This window comes from Pezoporus flaviventris, unplaced genomic scaffold (genome assembly GCF_033815535.1).
Source record: "Pezoporus flaviventris isolate CSIRO_AGI_PZ_B2104156 unplaced genomic scaffold, CSIRO_AGI_Pfla_v1 ptg000007l, whole genome shotgun sequence".
NCBI lineage: Eukaryota > Metazoa > Chordata > Aves > Psittaciformes > Psittacidae > Pezoporus > Pezoporus flaviventris.
Window position 1 is genome coordinate 19,467,175 of NW_026892555.1, and position 15,052 is coordinate 19,482,226.

The 15,052-nt window shown below is 36.3% G+C and overlaps 1 protein-coding gene across 49 annotated transcripts in view; it reads right to left on the bottom strand.

Moving 5' to 3' along the window:
- The window catches only part of RIMS2 (regulating synaptic membrane exocytosis 2), a 457,644-nt gene that overhangs the window by 72,710 nt on the left and 369,882 nt on the right, over window positions 1-15,052 (bottom strand). For 32 of the 49 annotated variants that reach the window (XM_061447907.1, XM_061447901.1, XM_061447897.1 and 29 more), the window contains one exon: window positions 14,488-14,543. The exons of the other annotated variants lie outside the window; for them this stretch is intronic. In XM_061447907.1, the coding sequence (XP_061303891.1) occupies window positions 14,488-14,543 (56 nt within the window). The remainder of the gene's footprint in view (window positions 1-14,487; window positions 14,544-15,052) is intronic. 49 annotated transcript variants of the gene reach the window in all.

Here is a 15,052-nt window from a genome sequence, read left to right on the forward strand (position 1 = left end):
GGAGACAGTGACAAAGCACAGCCTGAACTGCACACTTACACAAAACAGTAGCATATGCTGCAGTTCCTGATCTGAACTAATTTACAGTATTTGTGTTCATTCACAAGCCATCCAAGACCTCCCAAGCGTTTAAGTGTTAGACTGCACTTAGGCAGCCATAAACTCACAGAGTATCTCTGTGATTAAAATGTTGTAATATTTATTGAATGCCATTAATATTTTTGTTTGATAAAGAAGACAGTACATATTAATCATTTGGAAACATAAAAACAATTACTAAACAGCTGTCCTGGTCATCAGAGATAGTAGAACATTATACCGGAATAAAAGGATCGTTCTTTTTCAACTCCTTTTAAAAGAGTAACTACTTAGCCCTTCAGAGAAGGTGACAATAACTATGCCTAGTGAAATGTGTATATATTGAGCCCTATCTATTCAATTCACCCACCCAACCCTCCCTAGAATAACTCTGCACTGAAGACAAAGTTATGAGTGTAGTTTATGTTGATTTAGCCTAAAACTACCAAGACTGGCAAGTACAGACTGGTGTCCTGGGCTACCACCACACTATAGAAAATGCAATGCAGAACTGCCCTCAGGCCTTCAGCATTTGCCAAGGCTCCCAAGCAGATGTACGTGCCATGCTGAACTTCGTGCTGCCAAGGCTATGCTGCTGATGGCTCCCAACAAAGTACAGCCAAGTTGTGTATGCCTGTGTGAACAGCTGTCATATTAACAGTGGCTGCTGACTGCAGGGTAGACACACCACTAGCACTATAGACCTAATGCGGCTGTCCTTTGGGGACATAACACAGACCATAGTGTCAGATGTAAATCATAGATGGAATTGTTAATCACATTTCAGTTAAGGGACAGATAATTATTTGTGGTGATTCACAGAAGAACAGACTTCAACCTGCAGATCCCATACTCAGTTGCCCATTTTTTATGGACTGAAGTCCATAAAATAAGCCCGTCTAAATTAAACACATGCAAGCAACATCAAGTGGCAAGAAGGATCAGCATTGCACAAAGTTATTCTAAAGAGTCCTTCTGCAGCATATTGAGTTTCGAAAACCTATGGGGTTTGATTTTCTCTGTTTCATTTCCACACCTGGAGAACATGGATTCTTACAATACATTTTTCATATCAATGTGCTGTATATCACATATAAGACATTTTCATAAATAGAAAACCTTACTGTTTTTTTTTAAACTAATACAATAGTGATATATGGTGAAGATTGAGAACTGCAATGGCAAGAAAAGCAACTTAAAGGTAAATAATTTTTGAAATATAATGTAAAAAAAATCATCAGATCTTTGTCTCTTTTTTTCTCAGTCATTTGTAAAGGAATTTCCCACCAAATATCTACAACTGGGTCAGATGGCACAGAAATATTATTTGACCCTTACTATTTCACGATGTTTAAGATTTGAAATTGGGAAAGTCAATTAGTTAATTGATCCTTTCATTAAACACACTGAGTTGCAGTCTCAGCATCTGCTAGCTGCCTACCAAAGTACCATCTAAAAACTGAAAACTTACTGGACAAAACTCAGATACTTCATATTCATCCATTAACTCTGCTCCAAATTCCTGTTTATTCTGCTGCTAAGGTCTACTTTTGACCTTATATCTGACTTAATTTTGTTCAAGAAATGGATTCTAATTGTGTATTGCATGTTAGTGTTTCGGTAATTGCATCACAGAAGACAAAACAAAACATTCTGCTCGTCTGACAGAAGCCATGTTGGCATTTAATTTTTCTGTATTAAATTTCAATTCTACAGAAGGCAGTCCCCGAAGTGTTCCTTTGCTCTCTGCCTCAAAAGTAAAATGGCCCTTCCATTGTGTAAATATTGTTTTTTTAAAAGTATTCAGTTTTTTGATGTCATATACTCAGACTGTAGAACACAACCATTTTTGTACGATGTTGCACTATTCTTTCTTCAGTTTTTGTGTGGCAAAAGTTGCCCAAGGCATTCCATCTTCATATAGCTCACTTATTTCTCTGTTTTCTTCCTCCAAATTTCACTTTATTTTTTTCTAAATGTCACCAACTGTATGATAAGATCAACTATCAGACTGAAAAAAGGTCATTAGCATCTGAGTGCTATTCACCCATCATATCTGAAAGACATTTCCCATCCCTCTCCAGTGCTGTGGAGGCTGCACTGTCTGAATGGACACTGCTGGGGAACTTCAGCCCCCATGACTGGATCCCAGTTGTGGCATGGCCAAAGGTTTGGATCGTCAGATCCAGCAACTACCCTGTATGCTCTGGTGGGTTCAAACTTAAATCAGGGGAGATTTAGGTCGGATACAAGGAAGACATTCTGCACTGACAGCTCCCCTGGTTTGGACAATCAGAGGAGCAGGCTGTGAAGTGTACCTGCCGACTATGCAGGTTAAATACTGTTTCTTTACTATTTTTTATTTTCTTCTCTTCCTTTCCCTCCCCCCTCATAAATAACAGTAGGAAAATTATCTATTGACTTTTACCAAGCTGGAAATATATGTCTCTCTTATAAGATTAAGGTTAAATTTTCATTTCCAGTCTAATCAAGACTCATATAATACAGGCAATGTTCTGGACTTTTGTCATGGTTTAAGCCCAGCCAGAACACAGTCCCCCACTACCCACTGCACCAGCTACTAAGAAGGAGAAAATGACTGCTACTGCTAAACCCAGGACAATGTTACAACCCACAAAAGCAGTAAGAGTACCCAGCCTCCCTGTTTCAACACCAGGAAGTCTGCTACAAGCAGAGGGGCTGATTAAAAGTCACTCTTGTATTTTTAATAGTAAGATGATTTTGTCCTATTTTGCTGTGCTGAAGAATGGGGTAGATTTCATTAGTACAGATTCTATCAAGTTTTAAAGTTTCTAAAAGAACTTCTCTCTGCATTCTTCCCTCTGCATTAGTAAAACAATCACCTGGAGACCCTAGCAAAGTGACAGTTAGGTATTTGCACCAATACCTTATAACTGCAACAGATTACTTACTTGTAGTGATGACTTCAAGATCACCAAAGTTGAAAACAAATACCTGCTCTGCTTCCTAATACAGCAACCTCTGCAAAAGATTTGACTTCTTTGTGAACTACCATGATGTGACTGACAGGCCACATAGAGCTACAACTCCTCTGATACTTATTTCTTGAAAGAAACTGATTTGAAACTTCAAAGGAAATTTTAAAGTGTTTCATATTTCTCTAATTTACTGTTACCCGTCTTCCATCTTGGACTATACACCCATGCAGTTGTCCAGGAAAATGAAACTGTCAGTGATTTCCAACCGTCTTCCTATTTTATTATCTTTTTTTTTTCCCTTGTTTATAGTCTATTCATCAGTTTTTATTTGCTGGCATTTACATATGAACATGCAAATCTGGTCAATGTTTTTATTGATCAAAACGTTGGGAAGATGCTTCAGACAATTGCTCATTGTACTACTACAAGAAGATTAAAGAACCATTCTGGACTGTTACAATAGTTCTGTGCCTTGCTGACAAAAGCTCTTGAGCAGCCAGAGCACAGCAACTGTATGGATTGTTCTGGAATTTCAACTGTAGCTTTCAGTGCTACATAGGCTTTGAAGGCATTGCAAATTTTAGTTACCGCACGTAATCTGAATGAATGTTATTGGATTGATGCTTTCTAAAATCTTTGTTAATGGCTGCCTAATGAAGTCTGCCATTAAAAATAAAGCCAAATACTTACTAATATTTACAACAATAAAAAAAGCAAAAAATTCTAAATAATATGCCTGAATAGGCAAGCCAAATCAAAAGACAAAAATTGTCTACTTCACATATGTTGGCATATGGGGCCATTTTTAAAAGAATTCCCCCATTGCAAAATATAAAATAAATATAGGAGAGTGCTAGAAAATATTCTGGGATTACAACAAGGAGAAATTACAGGACCTGCAAGTATTTTGTAAAGCAGAAAGCAGTAAAGCAGCTCTTAAGAAGAATTTGGGTCTCTTAGTGAGTGAGATTGAGAATCACCTTGTGAAAAAGTTTCTTCCTACAAAAAAAATTTGTTCCTGCAGTCAGTTTCAAAACATGAAGTAGCCTATTGTTCTGATGTTCTTTTTCATGCAATATGAAAGATAAAGACAACCTCTAATTTCAGCTGCACTGATATGTGTTCTGAAATCAAGCTGTTACTGATGTAGAATTAATTCACAAAGATAGCTCCATCCAGTCTAGGGAACTAAGTGTTCTTATTGACTCTTACTTTAAGTCAGGGCCAAATTTTGCAGATTTTGATGAGAGAGAGCACTAGAAACTTTCTGCTGGGATATATAAAGTTACCACATTATTCCAAAGACTTTAAAATCTCAGACACTTTAAAATCCCATTTCTCCCATGAAAAACACAGTGGGGAAAAAACTGTTGCTAAAGATAAGTAAAAGACAAGAAAAAGAGCCAAGAAAAATTCTAAGCATCACCTCAAGAAAATTCTTAAAAGGCAATCCAGGGTGTTTAACAGACTGGAGTGAAACTACAAGGTTTATAATGGCCAAGCAGGTATCTTATAATATCTCATAAAAAGCTATTTAAAGACACTACTCATACAGAAAGCTTCTACTCCCAATCACTGAGTCATTGGAACAGGACTCCAGGACATGATATTTCATAATAACAAGAGGCCTGTGTCCTGCAGTAGTATGCTTCGTGTACTATATAACCAGACATCTACAAAGATAACTAATTTGTATTATCTACCAAGGAAAGTAACAGAATTTTAAGAAGAGTCTTCATCACCTGAGTATTAAAGTAAGATGATTTTTTCCATAGTTCTAGTTAATTCTGACAGACTTAGTAAGGTAGAAGAGAGATGCAGATATAGCATATGGCTAGGGTGAGACAGCTATAACTGACTATACAGATTGACTTTATATAGAAAATCTCATGTGTCCTATGGATGGACTTCACCTTGTTACAAGGTCTGAAGATTCCAACATGCCTTAACAAGTTACAGGGGAACTATAGAATGCTCTCATGTAGCCATAATATTCCCAAGAATTTTTGAACAAAAGTGAAGATCTTGAAGAAATATGAGTCTACATAGTATTATGGTAAATAAATAATAGCTCCAAAGAAGAAACCTTTAGTAAGAATTAAGAGTAGAAAGATGTCCAGTAATCAGTGTCCCTTTCATTCAATCATAGAATGGCTTGGGTTCGAAAAGACTTTAAGATCATCTTAGTCCAACCCCCCTGCCATGGGTAGGGACACCACACATTAACCCATGTCACCCAAGGCTCTCTCCAACCTGGCCTTGAACACTGCCAGGGAAGGAGCATTCACAAATTCTTTGGGCAACCTATTCCAGTGCCCCAGCATCCTCACAGTAAAGAACTTCTTCCTTATATCTAACCTGAATTTCCCCTGTTTAAGTCTGAACCCATTACCCCTTGCCCTATCACTATATTCCCCTATGAAGAGTCTCTCCCCAGCATCCCTGTAGGCTCCCCTCACACACTGGAAGGCTGCTATGAGGTCTCCACGCAGCCTTCTCTTCTCCAGGCTGAACAGCCCCAACTTCCTCAGCCTGTCTTCATACGGGATGTGCTCCAGTCCCCTGATCATCCTCGTGGCCCTCCTCTGGACTTGCTTCAACAGCTCCATTTTTTGACATGAAAGTAATTTAGAAAAGCAAGCAAAACAGAAAATAAAGCAAATATTTTTCTGGGATTTATTTGGAATATTTGCTACCCAAATTCCCTTTCATACAGTTGACCTCCTGATTTTTAACTGTTATTTAAAACACGGAGGAGTCAGTTACCCAATTTCAATTTAGAGAAAGAGGTTCACAGTCTGGCTTTGTGATGGTGTTTGATAAACTCTTGATGTAGATCTTCTCAAACTTTCCAGCATGTTTTTAACTGCTACATATTAAAATTTTAACTGTCTTCTACAGAAGGAAGAAAATCTATTTAAAACAGAAATCAGCAATACTTTAGCATTACAGAACACTGTGCCAAGTCTCCTGAATCATTATAGACACTGCAAAAAATCTGAGCTGCTCAAGTCAGGGTGATTACAACAACATAGGTGTCCAAGGCTTCACGATGCACTGTGCAACAACATTTAATGGGAGCTCCAGTGCTTTATTTCCAGGTGAACTCCAGCATGTTTGTTAGGAGAAACTGGTGAGCCTGACTACAGTTACCTCGCTTGTTCAGTGGATTAGGCTTCAGTGATAACTCTTAATTCTGGTTCTGGTCCTTTTTAACTCTAGTGAATCCTACTTATGTTAGATAAACAGAATCAAAGTGTGCTTCCTGTATTTGTTTCTGTTCCTCAAGTGGTTCACATGCTATTTCTGTCACCACTGCACTCAAAATCTCTTGCACTTCATACAGGCCTGCCATCCAGGCAAGAGCTTATTTTTAAAGAGGATAACAAGACAGGATTTCTGTTGTAAGAAATCCTCTTTAGTCTTTGATTGTTCTACCTAATTTGGGCTTCTTTGAGATGTTATTTTGCAAATGCAAGCTAGGAAGTCAAATAATATGCATTTTAAAGAGTTCTCATTTAACCTGGATTTTAAACTACATATCCGTAATTTGTTTTTATTTCCTGAGTCTCTCTCAAGAAAAAAAGGAAAAACAAAAAAAGTTTCTTATCACAGAATTTCTGTTTCATTACACTTTATTTCACCCCAAAAGCCTGTTAAGTATTTCAGCATACATGATGGTTTGAGAACAGCGTTATGAACTTTCCCTTAATCCTACTTTTTCTATTAATATTTAAATATGACTTTCACCAAACATGCCCTGGGACACAGCACCTTTAAACGAATTCATGCTGAAGAGAACAGCTGGATTGACACACATGCCATCTGGTGAGCACTTATTTCTGCAAACAGAAGTGCCTAAGGACCATAAGTAACACAATTTCTCAAGAAGAGGATATAAATATACCTTTGCATGATTCCACTTTGCAAGTCCTCAAATCCATAGATATCAGAGGGCAGCCTTCAAAACCAAGTAGTATTTCAGGGAAAAGCCCCTTTATCTTTTTCCTCAATCATTTCTTTGCACTGATTATTAGGACACATCTTAGAAAATCCCTGTACAGTAAGAAATATATGAGCTCAGCTGATACTTTGTCTACAGTTCTACAGTTTTTGCTGATTCATGTCTAGCTAGAGGTGAAACAGAGCTGCAAGACATAGATATCACCGCCTCCTTATCCCTCCATAGGCAAGTTAAACTGCTTAGAAAACATTACTTTTCCCTAAAATGTGTTTCCTCAGCAGCTTTACCCATGTTATATCAAAGCTAGGCTTGAAAAAGACTGCAGGGAGATCCTGAGCACACGAAGTGCTCCCAGGGAATAGGAAAACTGAATTCTCAAGGCAAAGGTTTAGGATAAGATGCTCTTTTAGAAAAAAAAAAAAATAAAAGAAGTTTTGACTATGCAGAATTTAACTTGATTTGATCATAGAATCATAGAATAGTTAGGGTTGGAAAGGACCTTCAGATCATCGAGTTCCAACCCCCCTGCCATGGGCAGGGACACCTCACACTAAACCATGTCACACAAGGCTCTGTCCAACCTGGCCTTGAACCCATTCCAGTGCCTCACCACCCTCACAGTAAAGAACTTCCTCCTTATATCCAATCTAAACTTCCCCTGTTTAAGTCTGAACCCATTGCCCAGTGTCCTATCGCTACAGTCCCTAATGAAGAGTCCCTCCCCAGCATCCTTATAGGCCCCCTTCAGATACTGGAAGGCTGCTAGGAGGTCTCCAAGCAGCCTTCTCTTCTCCAGATTGAAAAGCCTCAACTTTCTCAGCCTATCTTCATACATAATTTTGTCTAAAATTTTGTTTTCTACTGGAAGAATAAGTTTGCTGCAATCATTTAACTATTCTACTTTTTGTATTGCAAAACTGAAGACTTTTTGGGTACTGTTCAGAAGTAAGGGTTAAATTTTCAGAACTGATTTTTTTTTTTCCCTTGTTTCCTGTTATTCATTGATCCCAGACTGTTGGTGAAATCTGTGGTAAAACATTGATTCCCACCTGCAGAAGGAGGATAATATTCTTTCTGATATACCACTAAAGAAAATATTATATTGCCTAATGCTAAATCAATATTAATTCTTGTAAACGAACACTTTGCTTTCAACAAACATTCAGAAACACCATAGGTCAGAAGGGTCATAGAGGTAATTTTATCTTCTAATAACATGTCAGTAGAAGTGCTGCTGAAGGCATTAAGGCTTTACAGAAGAACGACCTCCCTACAGAGACTCCAAGGTCCTTATCCTACTTTGATTAGCTTGATTGTGCAGAACCAGCTTTTACAGAATAACAGCAGTGTGTTCAATATCCAACCAAATCCTTTGTATATACTACTTGAAATGCAGATCCTTGAAGCCACAGCTATATTTACTAAAATTTACTGCAAGAGACTATGTAGTTAAGATACTTTAAAAAAAAATCAAGAAAAATTTCAGAAACCTGATAAGAGATACAGAGCTTTCTTCTTGCATGACAAATGAAAAAAAAAAATCCTCGAACCCACAGATCTGTTGTTTTCAAAAAGGTTAACAAACTGGCAAAATTACCACTGATAACTTTGGGGCTGCTACCAAAGGAAATCAATCCATTTGATAGAGAGAAGCACTCCCACAGACCAAACTTAAGGAAATAGCCACACTTCAAAAACCAGCTCACAGGCTGTGTCATAATAATCAGAATTACAAATGATAACAGCAAACTGTGCAAATCCTCCATCTAAGGTATGACCAGCTGAACCATCAAGAGCTGCTCTCCCGTGGCCATCCTGGGAGAACCTTCTCCAGCTGCTGCAGTGCAGGACTGCTGGGCATGGCAGGAGGCATATGGGCCCAGTCAGCAAACCTGCCTCGAAGTCCAGTGGGGCTCAGTGGCCTCTGAACCACCCCTGCTGAAGCAGACAAAGGTCCTGCTTCTTCATTTTGAATCCTACACAATTAAGCAGACTCCATGAAGCACTGCACTGGGACTTCAGATCTATCATTTCTACTTGTGTGTCATGCACTTTTTCATGGTCAACAGCCTAGCAAATTAATCTAGCCAACAGAACCTTTCAGATTTTTACATTTCAGCTATAATCATGATATGTGAATGCAGTATTTGTGTTAACCACAGCATTACATTTAAAATAACCTAAATCTCCAACAGACACTGACACTCAGGATTAAAAAATAAATTAGAAAATCATCAAACCCCAAATAATTTAAAAAAGAGCTTGAATTAAAATAAAAAGAAAAATGAAAGCAACAGAAATCCTTTCTGAGAGTTTGACTATCATTTACTTAAGAAGAAATAATAGAACTCACACAATTCCAGATCTGCATTCAGAGTCACTAAATTACTTTAACCCATCAGCAAAATAGAGTTGATGAAAACAGAAAGATGTTTTCTACATGACCATGTGTATAGAGCTCAAATATAAAATTCTGAATTTATTTTATCTAGCTACATTTTAAGTCTTATAATTAAACTTTAAATCCTGTATTTTTAAGAACTGGAACAGTAACATCAGCAATTTATTCCACAGACTTTTTATATTTAAAGTACAATAAAATACTTGATTAAAATATAAACACTACCAGCACTAAGGGCTAGAGAGATTCTCTCTGCCATTGGGTAGAAGAATTCCTTACATATCACACATAAGCATGGCTGTTAACCATGTAACCAGAACACTCACTGGCTGTTGAGAGTGACAGGACCTGTCAGACCAGAGCAGACGGCTGCTTTAGCTATGTAGTTTGCTGTCCAAATTATTGACTAGTCCATAGGAAAGCACAAAAGCCATGGAACAGGCTATAACTAAATCATTTCCTCAAATCGAAATTCTTTGTTAGCCTGATTGGTGTTTGGTTCATTTACTGAAGCAAAGAGCTTATTGGTGTGGAGGTGGGAAGGGGAAAATGATGGGATCCCATTAAAGTGCACACAGCAATTCCCATTTATAAGCCTGTTGAATTCTACTGGTTTGGCCCTTAGTTTTACAGTATTTAAAAAAATGGATCTCCAATTTCTGCACTGTTTTGAGGGAATATGGCTATCTAACCTAACCTCCACTTTTTATTCAACATTTTGAATATTGTTAATTACATTCTTAACAACAGAATGTTGTAAGAAACAATTCTAGGATCAAAGAGGTATATTCATAATTATTATAAATGATAAAATTATTACTGGGCATATCATGATCTTTCCAGAACTCCTGAACTCTAAGTTTAAATTTTCAAAACCAATTGCCAGTTTGAAACCTATATAAACAAACTATAGCTTATATACAGTAAGAATATCAAAGGTCTTGCCATCCTATTAGCTTGGATGTTTGTTTAACTCTCCCTCTGCAAGGGCTGTCAAGAAGAAAGTTACAAGTGTTTCTGCTAGCAATATCTTTTCTGCTCTGTGTCCTATTCTGTTTTGATTTTTAAGAAGGAGACAAGAGCATTCTCAAAACATCATTAAATCAAGTTTCAATCAGCAACACAGGTCGAAGGATACCACATGTAGCAGTACCAATGACACTACTTACTGCAGGTTTCAGAGGAAAAAAACAGTTTTTGGACACTTTTGCACATTGTGACAAGACAAGAGTAAAGGAGATCTGCTTCTGATGTATTCAAACTCAACCTCTTCCACTTTGAGTATTACAGACAGCTCTTACTGTCGCACATTCTCTCACACAGCTAACCCTTAAGGTGCTACTTGATTCATTGCTGAATCTAAGTGTCTCAGTCTGAAGAAGTGCAGCTTTTCAGTGTCTGCATGCTCCAAGAGTATTCCAGCTGCATCTATGCACAGCTTAATTTACCTTGGTCTTGCTAACAGATCAGAAGATCTCAGAACAGTGTGCTAGCATGCCTAATACTATTAATCTCCTACACCAAACACAGAGAATTATGCTCATATGCAAAACTTGAATTTTGTTTATTGATTACCAGGAACTGCAGCATTACATACATCTGATGATGTACAAAGTCTCAGTCTTATCATCATATCAATATGAATCAATAAAAGTGGAGCTGGAAAGTCCTCTTTGGTGTTCTGCATTGCTCTCTATTTGGTGTACTCTTTTCTACATTTGGCTATATATAATCTTGTCACCAGTTCCACAAAATTTTCACGTTTCCTCTGGTCTTCTACCTCTTTTACCCCAACTTTGTTCCTTGCTGCTTTAATATACTGTATTCCTAATTATACATTACTGGCTATTACTAATTGCTATATTATATAACTGGATTTTTCTGCCTTTTTTGTAGGTCATTTTTTTCTCCTAGTAAAACAAATAAAATGAGCCTCCTGATACTTTGAGGTTTCAATGTGTGTCAGCTAGTTCCAGTCTCTATTTTACCTTTGTTCTTAAAGAAAGCAACCATTTTTCACTCCTACATAAATCCAGCCCTCTTTAGTTTGGCACTGAATACTTTTAATTACTCATACCCTTTTGTAGTGGCTAATACGGCCTAAGTTGATGGAATTCTCCCTCGATTCTACATTTATTTCACATTGATTGCAAACACTTCTAGACTTCCACATACAAGAAACATCTTCTCTCATTTTTCTCAGTAGCAACAAAGCTTTTCAAATCTCCCTAGTCAATCCACTGGGTACATTCCAGCCATGGGAACAAGGAGAGAGGAATAGCATGATTCCTTGCACCCTCTGTCTTATATCTTATTTGGTACATATCTGCTAGTACTCAATATTCAGAAACAGTTGTTCCAATACCAGAAATACTTTTACTTAATCCTGAATGCCCATACTGATTTTCCTCTCATGTGTCCTTAGTTGTTAATACGTTTATATGAAAATCAAATATGTTGCTTGCTTTCCTTATGTCTGTGCTGAAATCATACTTAAGTAACATCGACATTCAAGGAAATAACTCTTTTATGCAATATATTACCCGTCAAACTCATGTATACAAAATATAATGCAGACTACTTAGTTTCAAAAATGTGATGAGGCATGTATATAAATAATAAAAATGCAGCTGCAATTTTATCAATCATGAGGAAAAAAGAGAAAATCAATTTCATATTTCAGCAGCTTCTAAGAATATATGTCTAGAAGTAAACTTTTCCCACAAGTTTCTTAGTGTCTGACTATGCACCAAGAAACGAATGCATCTTCCTCTAAAGCCTCTAGTACTGACTTCTAAAGGTAGAGCAAAACTAGAGGTATAACACAGGATGTCTATTTTAATATTTTAACATTTAATGTTAGCTCCTACTTTTATCACTTTTGCTTTCTCAGAAATGAAGGATATTTTTTCTTAGCTTAAAACATACGGTTGCTGTAGACCTCCATTTAAAGAAAGAGAACAGAAAGGTAAAAGCAAATTCCATGTGCTAGCTTTCCTGAATGTCACTTAATGCTTACTTAATGGAATTTTTCTCAGGGATGGCACACTTGACTGTCAGCTTGTGCCAGTTAACAGATTTAAAAAATAATAGTCACTGCAATACTATACAGAACGTTAAGTTTTTAGTAAGCATTTGACATGTGTGTTTCAGGTCATGATCCCAGAAAAATTTCTGTAGAAACCAGGTAGACAAACTGTACTTACTAATTTTCTGTCTCTTGATAATATAAGCACTTAATTAAGGGGGCTTGAAGAAGTGGTAGTAAAAAAGTGAAGATTGGAACTCTCATATGGCTTTAAAAGTGACATAGTTTTAAGCATGCATTTGAAATTAATATCTATATATATGTGTCTAATTCCACAAGTTCACTGATAGAGTAAATAGCTCATTTTCAAATACTGAAACTACACTTTGGCAGAAGAGTAAATTCACTGTTTATTTCTGGAGACAATTTGTTTGATGTGTGCAATAAATAAATCACCATATTCATAAAATAATTCCATTTATAATTTTCCTCTTCAATACATTTTAATAATACTGAAGGTAAAATTTTAATAAAAAATATAAAAGAGGTAGAGTGAGGCCCAATAATATGTTGTAGGTGAAATGGAAAAACAAGGGTAGGAAATGCTTCCTTACCCAGCTCATTCACATGAGAGCCCATTTATTCTCTTTACTCCATACGAGTCCTACTTCTGACTCAAATTTCAGTCAAGCATTGAGGGAGCAGGAAAATTAGCAGAATAAGTCTGGTTACATATACAATACATAAAGTTATACTTCTGTGGTACATGCAATCATAACACTTAGGAGAAGGTCTGCTCACATTATCATGCTCCTCTAAAGGGCAACACCTTTCAAAGCCAACAATATAGACACAAATAGTTTTGCCATTTGTCAACATAAAGAAGCATCTAAACATGACAATATACGAAGTTCCTCCTACATGTTAATAAAAATTCCTATGCTTTCTGCAGTAAAAACTCCATTTTTAAAATAACCAAATAATCATGCAGCACATCTACAGAATTTTTAAGTATTTTAAGCCATTTTCACAGTTTTCTTTTTGTTTTGTCAATTCTATTTTTATTAATAAGATTTTTCCATTTTGTCGCAGGCTTTGCTGAAGTTCTTTCTCTATTTTCCCACATTGAAACACATACTGGAAAGTAATTATATCAGATGTATTATTCTACATCATCTGCAAAACTAATAATACTTAATAAATTTTATTATTTGTCTTCAAATATTAAATGGCTCATTTTACAGTAACTTTGCCAATCCTTGGAACAAAGAACTACATCCTGGAAATAAAAATCTAAACCAGATGTCTTCCTCAGCCAGCTTTTATAGGTCAGAAATCTCGTGTTTTCCACTTACAATCTGACCTCAATTAATGAAGCCTTTTAGAGGACACTAGATTATTTTTGTATAATAGGAGTTTAAATTGAAAATGTCTTGATTTTTTTTAATTAAAACACTCTATATGACATGACCCAGTTCCAAATAGCAGGAAATTTTGGATTTTTTAGGCTATACTACTATGTAACAATTCGAATTTTTGTCAAACTGCTTTTGGAAGCTTTTGTTGATGTGTAAAATAACTTTGCAAGAGCTAAACTGCCACTATTAAACTAAGTAACACTACATCTTCCAGCTTTCAACAGATCAAGATAACCCTATGTTCAACTATATGAAAGCCATGAGCATGCTTCTATAGCTCTCATTCCATCTGTCACTCAATAAACATCAGTCACTCAATAAACCTCTTTTTTCCTTCTCTTTTGAGTTTTTAAATCACAGCCCTATTGTTCATTTTAATGGATAATTACAGTACCGCTTATTTGCTTTAGCTTATCCTTCTTAAATTGTAATAATTATGTTAATGGATTTCTGCACATTTCCAATAATTTTATTACAGACACACAAGAAATGCAGGGAAGAAACAACCTCCCCTTCATCTATTGCTTTTTAACAGGGCATTGGATATTGCAGTTTAGCGTATTTTGTTTCTTTTCAAAACAAAACTCCCTTGCCTTAGAGTGATAATCTTGTTCCAGCCTGGAATCTGATCCTGCTACCTGTTTGTACTTGCTCATTTTCATTTGGCGATTCCTGTCTTCTACATCCATTGCACCTGTTAAGTAAAAGAAAAAAAAAAATAAAATAAATACACAAGCAGTTCTCAATTCCAAGTTTCAAGTTATACTCATGGAAGTTTTAACAGAAAGAAATGAAATCTGATTTACTTAAATAACAGTATATAATTTGTTTCTGAAGGATAATTTTACAGGAAACCAGAAAGTTGTAGGAGGATGAAAATAGTAGTTAAGTAAGTAAGTGTTGCATTATCTACACAATTCAAGTGAAACCAACTTTGTGGAAGAAATGAATGTAAATGGAACACATTATTTTCATAAATAGAATTTTAGTATTTCAAAAGTATTCAAGAGAAACTGGGTTTTCAATTAAAAAAAAAAAAAATAAAAAGGAATATAAAGGCAGCCTGCTTATTTTGAGTGTACTTTGAGTGGAGATCCCGGTTCTACATTTGTTGTAATGTGATATTATTTAAAGATGTGTAAAGGAATGTTAAAGAGCCACCCAGTGGCGTCACTGTACTACATTTCAATGACGCACAGCTTC